The sequence below is a fragment of the Haplochromis burtoni genome, unplaced genomic scaffold (assembly GCF_018398535.1).
Source record: "Haplochromis burtoni strain Fernald_Lab_line unplaced genomic scaffold, NCSU_Asbu1 Contig_46, whole genome shotgun sequence".
Taxonomy (NCBI): domain Eukaryota; kingdom Metazoa; phylum Chordata; class Actinopteri; order Cichliformes; family Cichlidae; genus Haplochromis; species Haplochromis burtoni.
Window position 1 is genome coordinate 2,530,278 of NW_024582407.1, and position 13,292 is coordinate 2,543,569.

A 13,292-nucleotide genomic window follows, 5' to 3' on the forward strand; every position below is an offset into this window, starting at 1 on the left:
AAGTGATAAAACTGTTCTTTCACAAAAATAGCATTAATACTCCCTTTTTTAATCACTTAACACACAGATGAATTAAGCTTTCAAGTTCTTCTTACTGTGCAATTTGTGTTGATTAAAGTGTTTGCAAGTAACAATTTTACAGCAGTGACTTTGAGTACCAGTAATGATCATGTTGAAAAGCTTTACTCTGGAGCCTTTGGCACATTTGTTCAATGATCTTTTGTCATTTTTGAAGCTATGTGAAACTGTAATGAGACAAGTGGGGACATTATCTCGATTAAAATCAATTCCTATTGGATTATGCCATGCTACATTCCCCTGCGCGGCTCACATAATTAGAATAAAGCACAGAAACGGAAATCAGAAGTGAGAAGCCTCATCAAAGCGGTACATGTGCAGGCATGGGTGACTTGACACATAATCACGAGTGTTCTCTTTGTGTCCTCAGACAGTGCTGTGAGCATTGTATTATCCTGCAGGTACTGCAGAAGCAAAGACTATCACTGTAATGCTTCACTTTGAAACAAATGTGGTGACAGACAAAGTAAATGTCCTGCAAATTGCTGCTCATAGAAACTGATACCAAAGCTGAAGCATTTTCTGGTGGTAACAATAGCCTGTTTCTTAGCTGGTCAGACCAGTCAGAATGAAGAAAGAAAGAAAGAACCAAGAAGAGCTGAAAAAAGGAAGGAAGAAGAGAAATAAGGGAAGAGGGATGAGAATGAAGAAGGAAAGTAAATAAAAATTAGGGAAAGAAAAATGTAATGCGTAAAATGCAGAGAAAACAGAAAGAAAGGAACGTAAAGAAAAAATACTGAAGTACTGAAGGAACAAAGATGAGCAACAAAAAATTCCCAATGACAGAACTAAAAGAAGAGGGGGGGGGAAGTGAGGTAAGAGAAAGGAGATGTTAACGTGTAGAATGAAAAGATAAAGGAGCAGGGAAGTTAAAAGGAAGGGGAAGTGATCAAAAAGTATACAAGAAATGAAAGAAAATATATAAAATAGTTTAAGAAATTATAAAAAAAAATGTGTTTTAAACCCAAAATGGTCAAAAGAGTGAGCAGGGGAAAAGAAAAGAAGGAAGAACGGATGGAGCAAGGGAAGAAGGGAAAACACAACTGGGGGGTTAAAGGTGGAAAATGAGAAAAAAGAAAGAAAGAAAGAAGGAAGGAACGAAAGTAAGGAGACTAAAAGGAAAGAAGGACGGAGCAAGGGGGGACTGAAGGAAGCACAACAAGGCATGCGAAAAGGGGTGGGAAGGAACGAATGAGTAGACATGTGCGAACAAAAAGGGGAATGAAAGGATAGGAAAGAGGCAGTAAGAAAAAAAGAGAGGAAAGACCCTAGAGTGAAAGAAGAAAGGGAGCGAACTAATTCATTTTCACGTCGTCGCTTCTGTCCCGTGCAGGCTCGCTGTGCTGCGCGAAGATCGTCAGAAAACTCGTTCAGGCTGCCGTTAACCCTCAAACCGTCAATACGCACGGCACATTCTTCAACACGCTGAGCTTTAACGCCACCGGCGGCCCATCCCGCGCCTTACAGGCAGAGCTGCCCCGAGCACACGACAGAGAAGCACCCAGCGGGGCATCACAGGCACCGAGTGCGCTCGACAGGCACCTGAGGGGAGGTGAAAAACGCGCCTGCGGTACGTACCGGTCGAGGACCATGGACAGCGCCGGCAACTGCTCAGAAGCGGATCAAAGGAGCCAGCTGTGCTCGTTTTATAATGGCAGCAGCTTGTGTGGGAACTTCACCGACAACACAAGCTTCGCCGAGGGGAGTAGAGGGAACAACATGGAAATCGACGCCAATCCGGTTATCATAGCGATTGCCATCACCGCTCTTTACTCCATAGTGTGCGTCGTGGGGCTGGTTGGAAACGTGCTGGTCATGTATATCATTGTCAGGTAAGGCGATTTAAAAAAAAGAATGAAAAGAAAAAACTCTTACACTGGTTTGAGTGGATGTTTGTTCTCAGACTTGTTGCACACAATCAGAAATGACTTCCAACATTAATTCACGGGTGTGTGTTTTCGTCGTGTGTTTTTATGAAGCCGTGGGAAACCATGTGCTTGCGGTGTTGACAGCGCTGCGAGCACAGCTGCCGTTCGTGCGTAAAAATGCCTCCAACAACGCAGCAAATTGCTACAGCGCCAAAACCCGAGCTGAGCGAAAAGAAAGGAGGGAAAGAGAGAGAGTGAAGGGAAGAGGAGGTGTGCACAAAACACACTACTTTTCACTTTAAAACAGTGGCAGCTGACATCTCTTCATCTGTCGCTTTTAACCACGAGCAAAAATGATGTGATGCTGTGACGTGATGACAGCACGCGCCATGTAAGTCTCGTGCGAACGCACACTCCCCGTTCAATGCTGCTACCTTCTTGTGCGCAAAGGCGTCGGTGTCTTGTGTTCGAGCAAATTCAACGAAAGTCTAGAAATAGTTGGGAATGGTGTTAAAGCAAACACCTGCTAATATAAAGCCTGCAAGTGCTAAAAGTTAAACAGGTTGCCCGGCTCTGAATCCACACATTAGATGAGCAGATTTGTGGATATTTGCTTTCTAAAAACAGACATAAGCTATGTGTTCAAGCATGTTCTCTGTTGCTTCTTACGTATAGATAACCAACCTCCTTGCCAAATTTCATATATCATGTTCAAGTCTCACTGATACATCTATCTAAAATGCCTTCCCTTCACGGGGTCAGCTTTTATCATTTCAATCACTTGGTACAAGAAGCACAGGGTGATCATACATGTTTAGTCCTACAGACTTAAAATCCGAGGCCACTTGCCTTTTTATTGTCAGTGTAGACCAACTGGAATAATAGAAATAGTCTTAGTTTCATTGTGTTCATTGGTTCACCACTGATTAAAAAAAACTTCCACCTACTTCAGTGGACCTCACTGTCAGAAGCAGGATTTCACTGGCCTTTAATTACACATGAACCCCTGACATTTATATCAGTTAAATGCTCCCTGGTGTTGTGGATTTGTTTATATATCACATATATATCAAAATATATACTTGTATGCATTATATATATATACCTGCACTGGAGTTTTTATATAATGGAATCACTGTGATAAGCATTTAACCTACATGTTTAAAATCACAAGACCCACACATCTGGGTCAAATATTATCCACAATTATATTAATGAAGTTTATGCCACTTGTTGTATGAGCATATGTGATTAATACTGTCTGAAATGAAGTAATTAGGATCAACAAGTAACCTTTCATTGTCTTATGGCCAACGGTGACAAGTCCAAACAGGGTTAAATAAACTTGGCCCTGCTAAGATGTACCTGGGAGCCTCTCTGCCTGTCTTCGTTGCCAGAAGGTGGTGAACCGCCCATCTTTAACCAATATGGTAAACAAACTTGGCCCGGCTGAGAGTGCACCTGGGACACTTTTTGCCCATCTCCGTTGCTCAAAGTTGTGAAAAACCTTTCCTTAACGGATATAGTGGCAAACCCCAGGCAGCAAACCTGACAAAGTTGTCAGGAGGATTCATTGTTTTGTCTCTGCAATCGGTTTGATATCTGTAGTTTTGCTGACTTTTGGACTCGATCTGGCCATAAAACTGTCAAAAGGATCCAATTAAAAATGATAGATGCTGGGAACAGTGCTCAGAAAGTTATGGAGTAGTGCCAGAAAGTTGTGTAACGCAAGTGTCGGAGATTAAAGAAGGGACAAAGTGCAAATTGACAACTGATTGGGGAAAAGTATTGACAAATATATTACATCAATAATTGGGGGTGTTGTGTAGAGTTAGAAAATACTTATTAGTTTAAATTTAATTCGGTCACTGACCCTATGAAATGATGGGTCAGATGCCATCTTTTAAAATTTGCAACTCAACACTAGCCACTGGAATGCTATCTTATTCCAAACGAGGCTCGTTTAGGTAATAAAAAGAAGCTGGACTGGTGGAGCAGGATGAGGATGTAAAAAGCAAGAATACCTTAAGGGCTGAGGGAACAAAAACTGCTTGGCAGCCAGTGGTGAAAGTTAGGAGTGATTGCCTGCTTAATTGGTCCAGTAGAGTCATTGAAGTGTGACAGTGCAGAGAATTTGCCTTCATGCAAGTGATTGCCGAGGTGACTTCTCTGGCTATGTTGACTCCCTTCACTGCTAATAGAATATATAACACTTATAATTCTCCTCACTTGTCCACTAATTCAAGGGCAGGTGAACGCTCATGCACACATCATCCCCACACTAATTGCAGTCTAATTGCTTCCTGAAATACATCTGTTTTCCTAAAGAATGCGCATATCTACGCCGGATGTTTTTTCCTCTCTCCCTTTTTTTTCCACATCTGTGCCGGATGTTTCCTGCACCAAATCACTTGCAGCGAATCTTCTCCCTTCTGCCTCCATAGCAACAAACCTGAGTGAAAAACAAAGGAAGAACAATGCAAAACTGTAAAATGTCTTCTGATGTCTGGCATTTATCAGTTGGTGTGTTAAAGCCATCAACACAGACTGTATATGGTGAAGGGCATCACTTTCTCATCCTTGGCTGTTTTACCAAAGCATAATAAAAAGGAACCTACCCAATGATCCCTGGCTCCTCTCCATAGTAATCAGAAGGCTGTAAGTCCTAATCCTGACAGGCAGCCTGGAGCCTGCGCAGGCACTTCTGTGACCGAAAAAGTTTTAAGGATTTTTGCAACTTTTTGAGCAAATGAGACTTTGTGGGAATTGCAAGGACGCTAGAAAATATGTTTAATTTTCACAAAAACCACAGTCCACCAGGGTCATTAGCATTCATTATTCTCTTTGTCTTTCTCCCCTTCTCTGCATGTCTTATGCTCTTTTCTTTCTGTCAGCAGATTGAGAGTGAACTGCTATTTAGCTAATGATACACTGTGGATATTTACTTGCAAACAGAAATGTAGTTTTGAAATCTCTGTCCCCATCGAGTCGTAGTTGAAAGTAGTTTGTTGAAATTAAAAAAGAGATATCAGCTGCTGAGGGATATTTTCTCCCGCTTGCAGTCTGAATAATGATAACCTTAACGCTAAAATTTTTTATCTCTCTTTCACTCTTTATCTCTCTGTCCTCTTGCTGACTCTTATGGCCCTTCACAAAACTCTGCAAACATCTGCAAACATCCGCAAACTTCTCGCAAGCAAACAGACATTAACTGAGATCCGCACGCTCAATCGGGAATATCGATTGCGGATGAACAGAAACTGCTGGGCTCCACAAGGAGTGTGCTGCCGGCGCTGAGTGCTTCCTGTTACCATGGAAACGCAAGGAGGTGTTTTGAGCGTGATGAGTGCAAAGTGACTCCATCACCACCAAACCGAACCCCATCTATCCTCACGAGGAGCTAGACCTAGTTGGGCACATTTATCAGCTTTCAGTGTTTCCTAAACTGTAATCGATTGAACATCTGCAGGCTGACAGGCTGACCTGCATGCATCCAACCACTGCTGCTTCCTCTGTACTGCATATAGCTCCACAACAGATGGTAGAATTCTGATGGTACTCTAACACTCTAAGTTCTGCATATCCCCATTCATACAAGAGCTTCTCTCCAGTGACATGAAACATGAAGAATCTATAAAAAACTAATTGGTTGGGTCCCTGCTAATGGGTTTTTCATAGCTACCTGAAAAGCTAAAACAAGATAAGAAACACACACCTTGGTATGTGCTTTATTGCTGAGCAAGCAACGGTCAAAAAGATATGCTTAACAAGCATATTTTCAAAATCTAAATGGTATTGCCTTTTAAATTCAGTCTGTAAAAGGCATTTTGGCCTCGCAGGCCTTATGTAAGATTTCACTTTGGTTATTCCAGAGAGATTAAATGTCTGTTTCAGAATGAGTTAGACAAGTAAGTCTAGTTTTTTGTAATAAAAATCCCCTTTGTGTTAATCTTCTCTCAGCAAGAAGCACTGTAGGGAAGGGCCAAGAGGGTAATGGTCCCAAAACAACTACAGTTCAAAAGAACTACTTGATGTGTATAACCAAGACTAGCTTCAAATTGACTTTATCTGAACTAAACAGATCCCGGGGGCCTTTACTTCAAGTCTACTGTAGTATGGAGAGGTGGAATAGTTAGATAATTAAGCTTTAAATGTACAGTGCTTAACAAATTTGTTAGACCATCTGTCATAAAACTGGAAAACACAAATATTTTAGAAATCTAGGAAAAGCATGTTTAAAACGAATCATTTCATTCTTATTTATTATATAAATAACAAACTGAGTTTACATTTTTATCATCAAATTTCAGCTTCTTAGAAGTCAGAAGTTAGTCAAGCAATGCATTCAACCACTACAACTAATTTTTCTGTTCAGGAATGCAAATAAATAACTGAAATTTTTATTATGTGTTCTTTTTTGTGAAACTATGAGTTTGAAAATTCAGAGATTATTTATTATAATAATGATATTTTAGATTTTTAAAAATCCTTTCTGTTAACGAGCTTGTTCATACTGGTAGAGCTACCATTGCACCTGATGGTGGCCAAATAAATGTTATGCACTATGTTAGTGGACACAGCAGCTCCTTTAAAACAGCTGCATTTTGTGCAGAATAAAAATCTGACATTGTGTTACAGATAGTAACCAACAATTAGCAGGAAGTGGATTGTTCGGGAGGAGAATGACCTGTACCTCATTAATACCAAGTTGGTTGCTGGGTATGCATACTGAAAAAGGCGAAAAACTGCAGGAGCCCTCAAGATTGACTTGTTTTTCTCTAGATCTTAAATGTTCTCTCTGATGAGTGTCGGTAGGTTGTGGTGGCTTGGGAAGCAGACACCTTTCATGTGAATTTTTGAGCATCCTCATGCATGATAGATGTGACTTCTAAAGCCTCTTTATAAAACAGATTTGTGAGAACGTTTGATCTTCCTGTAACTTAAGCACAAAAACCACATATAAAATTTTAAGCACTTTGATCTGAAAATCTCCGTAGGGGTATTGCATATGCGTCCCAGCCTGTGGTGAACTGTACTCAGGGACACTCTAATGAGCTTGATATTTAGCTTCGTTTATCTAACCAAATATTTTTTCTCCCACTAAATGGTATGTGTTGCCTGGCTTTTTCTTCTTCTCGTTTTAGTTTATGGCTATATTTGGGCTGATGTTATATAAGAACAAATCATAATTCAGATGCTGTCAGTTGAGGCTGATTTAAGATTTACAGATTGGAGCTGCACAACTTACAATATTTATAGACTTGGTTTTTGTTTCGCTAATCTTTTTGGAATCAAATGGGAGCCGTTCTAAATCTATAAACAACCCCTTCTAGAGTTGCTCTGCAGTGCATGGATTTTTCCAGGTACAGCCATGAGATCGTAAACTGACTAAATCAACAGCAGACACTCGTAACTCCCAAAGCTACCAGCACATTTGTATTCCTCCGTGATTGTACTTGGCACATACTTCTCTTCTTCAGCCAGCATCTGAGAAATGGTGTTTCAACCTCTTTTTTGTAACAGCTGGACATGCAGCAATCATGTTATATGGCTTTGATTGCTGATAACCAATGACAACGGAACATCTTGATAATTGCCTCTTGCATGCAATTACCTTGTTTGCCTTTGAGTACAAACTCACCTAGAACAAAATGAGTGAAGACAAATTTATTTATGGAGTAACATTCATCCTTGGCAACAATAAAACTATCAGCTGCAAATGAAGAGTGATTGTTTGACTCGTGCATTTACGAGACGCCGTCTGAACCTCAGTGATCATTGCTATAATCGGTGAGCAGGAGACTGACAGCACAGCATGAACCTCTGAGAGACACAAATTCAGCTTGCTGCGTCATGCTAAATTTGTGTATGTGCGCACAACAGGGTGGTACAGAGTCTAATATCTTGCTAAGGAGACAATTGTGGGTAGAGCATGCAGAGAAGTAATTAGCCTGTCCTTCCTGTGTGTGTATCTGTGAGTGATGAGTTCCCAAACACCACTGGACACTGCTGGAGAATTAGAGCTCTGTCAGTCTGCTTCCAGGAGCAGGTGTTCTGTTGAATTTAAAGACCGAACGAAACGAAGAAGTTAGACGACAACGGCGAGCGCTTCACCAGACTGTGGAGAAAGCAAAATGGGGTTTTGTTGAGTAACGTAATGACAGGCTCTTACTGTAAACACTGAGAGGATGAAGGAATGATGATTAATTAAGAGGAAACAAAAGACTGATTTTGCGTCTTTCTGTACTCGATGATTGATGGGAGCTCTTGGCTCTTTTGTCCGTCTGTCATTTCTAAAGTGACTCACTCTCTTACCCTAACTCTGCTCTTTATACTCTATGACAGGTGCTGTAAAACACGTCTCTTTTCATCAAGGCTGACTTTTTAATGAGATTGGAAGGATCTGTTCTTCTGTAGCTCTTTATCTTTTTACTTTTTAAAAAGTATGACGTGCCTTTAAATTCATTTATTGCCACAACTCACAAAAAGATAAGCAAGTAAACAAAGCAAAGAGGGCATGCGATGACCTCATCTGAAGTGAAATTCATCACAGGTTGACAGTTGACAAATATTTTCACAACTCTGTCACACTTCCTGATAGAGGTCAAGTACTTCACATAAAGCAGAAGGTCTGCTTTACATTTAAAAGGTTGTTTCTAAAGGACAGACTTGGGATTTTACTTTATCTATTTCCATATTTGTTATTTCTCAGGATGGAAACCCATTACCAGAGTGAATCACATTGAAGTGCATAGAAATGGTAAAAACCATGAGCAGGGCACAATACAGACGTTTTTGAATACACGCGTGATTTATGTCATTGTGGTCCAGATAACCATATTTGGAGATTGTCTGAAGTGTTTTGCAAACTAAATGCAAGCATACCCAACTAGGCCAAGTTCTCATTGTGGTTTTCATCACAAGATGGACAATATTTTCCTAACACATGAATTTAATGTCTGCAAATACCTGTCAGAGCTGCCAAATTTCAGCTCAGCTATAATTTGATAACAGCTTTAACTGTTCTGATAAACTTATGTCGTTTTCTGTTGCACCCATATTGGATAGTTTCCATTCCTGATGCCATATTTTACAGGCTAATTAAGCGCTTGCATTAAATTAGTTTAATTAAATTCTTGGCTTCAATGCTTTAAAAAACAAACTAATTTAATAAAAGTAGTTTTAATGACATGGTAGTGACACATTATTTAAAATGTTAACATTATATTTTGCTGACAGGACAAAGACTGAAGTGCTTACAGATTTCAAGCTAATGATACAAAGTATAACATTAATTACATTATTTTAGCCTAAGTGTTGCACATGTTCATGATTTTACAATAGTTTTCGTTTACTTATCTTTTCAGTGAGTCATTGACCTAAGAGTTGTTAGGTTAGACAGTGAATTATCATTAATATGAATTGATGTCTACACCAGCATAACATCTTATTTCAGCAGCACAAAAACTTGCCTCCTGTTATGTCAGAAAACCTTCCAAGAAGACAGCGAAAAGGTACATGTTTTATGACTTAGTTTAGATTGCACATATATCTTATTTTATTTTACCTTGAGATTAATTATATACTTTTGCATTGCATTTTATTACATTTCAATATGGCATGTACATACAATCAAAGGGTTTAGTTGTTTGTTTTTTGACAGCTGTTGCATGAAGTTAAACTTAAAAACACCGCAAGTTCTAAAATGGAAACCAGTGAGTGGTTCTCCTCTTTTGAATATTTGTTATTACTCATTAAGAAAGCAAAACTATCTCTTATTCAATTATTGATTGATGGAACAATCAATAGATTACTCGATTACTAAAATAGCTGCATCCCTAATATATATTGCCAAAAGTATTCACTCATCTTCCTTCGCACGCATGTGAACTCGAGTGGCATCCCATTCTTAATCCATAGGTTTTAGCATGATGTTTGCCCACCCTTTGCAGCTATTGGAGCTTTAGCTCTTCTGGGATGGAATGGCTTTCCAGAAGTTCATTTGTGAGGTCAGACAGGCACACAGTTTCTGCACTCATTCATCCCAAAGGTGTTCTCTCAGGTTGAGGTCAGGACTCTGTGTAGGCTGTTCAAGTTCTTCCACACCAATCCCCCTCTTCTATATCCTTATCGAACTTGCTTTTTGTTCTGGCGTGCAGTCATGTTGAAACAAGAAAGAGCAATCCCCAAACTGTTCCCAGAAAGCTGCAAGCACAAAATTGTCCAAAATGTATCGATATGCTCCTGTCACTGGAAATGAGGGGCAAGCCGGACTCCTGAAAAGCAAACCCACACCTTAATCTCCCCTCCACCAAACTTTACACTTGGAACACAGCAGTCAGACAAGTGCTAGTAGCTCTTCTTCTTGTTCAACATGTAAGCATAGGCTAGAACACTTGTAGGTGTATACAGCCCCCTCAGATCTGGACGAATTGTAGACTCAGTACCAGAGATGGGCAGTAACGCGTTACAAGTAATGCGTTACTGTAATCTGATTACTTCCCCCCCCCCCAAATAACGAGTAAAGTAAGGGATTGCTATTGCAAAAACTGTAATTAGATTACTGTTACTTTCCCGTAAGCATTACTGCGTTACTAAAACCGTGATTTTTTTGCGAGAGTGTCTCATGACAGTGACGTAAGCGAGTGCGACCTTCGTGACAACAGCTGTGTTCAGATCAACAAAGGATCGCATATCGATTGTGGGAGAGAGTATGAGCATGCAGCGTTTAAAGCGTGGAAGTACTTTATGCTTGGGAAGAAAACTTCTTTTTACAGCAAAAAATCCCTAAACTTCCGAGCAAGCACCAAGTGCGCTACGACGTAATAGGAAATTCACAGAGAAACTCGCGGATTCTTCCACTGACCGCTGCAGCTCACCTGCACCAGGGCAAACCTCCGCTTACCCTACTCCTGCTTTACAGGTGAAACTAGAGCAACAGGACCGCTAGTCTTTGATTTATTTTCTGCTGTGTTTCACTTACATTTATTTGAAAAACTGAGTGTAAACACAAAAAATATTTTATTTTATGTGTTGGAATGTGCACAAAATAGGTTTAAATGTTAAACAAATTTCTTCCAGTCAGAGAATGTTACATATAATTTAATGTTTGCTTGATGCATAAAGTTAAAAGATTAAAACTAATAAAACAAGTTTTAAAAAGAGACTTTTTCATTTGATAACATTTTGTATGATGGATTATGCAGAAAACGTAGAATTGGGCTGAAAGATCTATCGCTTTATCACCTATTCAGGTTGAAAATTGTGTTTTTAAAAAGTAACTAGGTAACTAAGTAATTAATTACTTTTGAAAATAAGTAATCAGTAAAGTAATGGGATTACTTTTTGGGGGAAATAATCAGTAATTAGTTATAGATTACTTTTTTTAAATAACTTAACCAACACTGCTCAGTACACACACAGTACCTCATCTAGGATACTGAATAACACAAGTACCTTTGTGTTTCAGGATTTCAGTATCAAACGGTATTAGAAAGGTGTCCTTCAGTATGATGTCTAGTGATGTCTCTAGTGAGGGAGATAGTCATTGTTTGCTAATCTTTGCTGTTAGCTTTCTTTTTGTGCAAAACACTTGCTTTGAATAACCATATAATTAAACTTATTGATCTTAATCACCGCTATTACTAAGAGCAAAATCCCTGTGTGTGTGTGTGTGCATGTGATACCATTATCCTTTGCACACTGGCTTCAAGAAAGACTGCTGTATAATGGGAACAGTAACAATGGAATATAGATGGATGTCTTAATCTTTATACAAATTAGTCGTGGGGTTGAGGTGATAAAATGCTATAATGTCTCTTATTACTGTTCAAAGCATTCGCCCAAACAATCATATTTTTTTATTGAACTGAACAACTGGCAGGAGGGACATGCCCAGTTGAAACCGTACTTAAGGTGACATAAAAAAAAAAGTGACCAGGGTGCTTATTCAGACATGAAGCCTACACATGTTCACATGCCGTCACATTAATGGAAAGGAGTGCGTGTCTAAAAGAAGATAAAAGGCACAGCAGTTCTATCCTCATCACCATTTTTCTCTGATTGTTCATGGATATCGATCTCCTCGTATCACACTGCAGTCAGGTCAGAAGCATTCTGTTGATAGGTGCTTTTATTAAATGTATCCATAACTGAGCATGTGTACAGAAGAGAAACTGTTGCCATCAGTGTGGTAAGATAAAAATATGTGCCAGAACATTTAAATATGAAAATATAGAATTATACTTTTTGAAGGAAAAAAATCTCTAGGGATGTTTAACACCCTACAGTGGTGTGTTTGATGTAGAAAAGCCTGAAACTCCAGCTTGGTACTGAGTTCATTAATTTAGTTGAATATTATTTAAAATGCTGATTTTGTAGTCTTTTGTAGTCTTGACTTTAGAGGCTTTACAGTATTATAACAAAATAAAAACCTTCCTCTCGACACTCTTGAGAGGAAGGTTTTAGCTGCGAGACAGTTTAGCAATATTTACAAAATGAAAAGCAAAAGACTTCTCAAATGGCTTGTGTGGGGTGGAATTGGAAAAGCAGAAAATACACAGAAATGGAATACTTCTATTATTTCAGTCATTAAAAAATAAATCGCACATAACTCCTGCAGCTTGTAAAATCATAAGTGCTTAAGTGGAGCAGCAGTTATCATTTTAGAATATAGGAAAGATGTTTTGTGTGAGTTGTCATGTGTATGTGTCACTGGCAGCCTGTGAGCATTGACCCTCAGCTTGAGCAGAGGCACATCTGTCACAACAATGTCCATCTGTCACAGTGTGACCACCACGGCACACTTGCTGAGCTGTTTACTCCCTCAGTAAATGTGTAATTATTCATCTTTTCTATTTGTCTGCCACTTTTGTGTATGTGTGTGTGTGTGTATGTTTGTGTTTACATATCTGTTTCCCTGTGTACACGTGAGTACCTGCATACGTTGCTTGACAGCTCAGGAAATCTTCATGCTAAATCATGGCTTCTTCAGTCCATTTCAGGGAGAACTGTGCCTCTATTTTGTATAACAATCCACACACATACACAAAGTTTATGAGCGTTAACAGTAGTTTCAAAGTTTACATGTCACTGGTAAGTTTAATGCAGTGGGGATAGGAAAGTTTTAGCTGAAGAACAGGATTAAGGGGCATTAATTCATTTAAGCTCCATGTGTGTACTTTACTGATACTAAAACATACTGTGGGCGATCGTGGCTCAAAGAGTTGGCAGTTCGTCTTGCCAACTCTTCGGACACAACGAGCGAGACTGTCCGAGCCCTCGGACAGTCTCGCTCGTTGTGTCCTTGGGCAAGACACTTCACCTGCCGCCTACTGGTGTTGGCCA

At 39.5% G+C, this 13,292-nt stretch overlaps 1 protein-coding gene across 3 annotated transcripts in view; it reads left to right on the forward strand.

Moving 5' to 3' along the window:
- The first annotated feature begins 1,175 nt into the window (after positions 1-1,175).
- Positions 1,176-13,292, forward strand: part of oprm1 (opioid receptor, mu 1) — a 38,732-nt gene continuing 26,615 nt past the window's right edge. For all 3 annotated transcript variants that reach the window (XM_042220319.1, XM_005947330.2, XM_042220320.1), the window contains exon 1: positions 1,176-1,910. In XM_042220319.1, the coding sequence (XP_042076253.1) occupies positions 1,669-1,910 (242 nt within the window). In that variant the 5' untranslated portion in view covers positions 1,176-1,668. The remainder of the gene's footprint in view (positions 1,911-13,292) is intronic.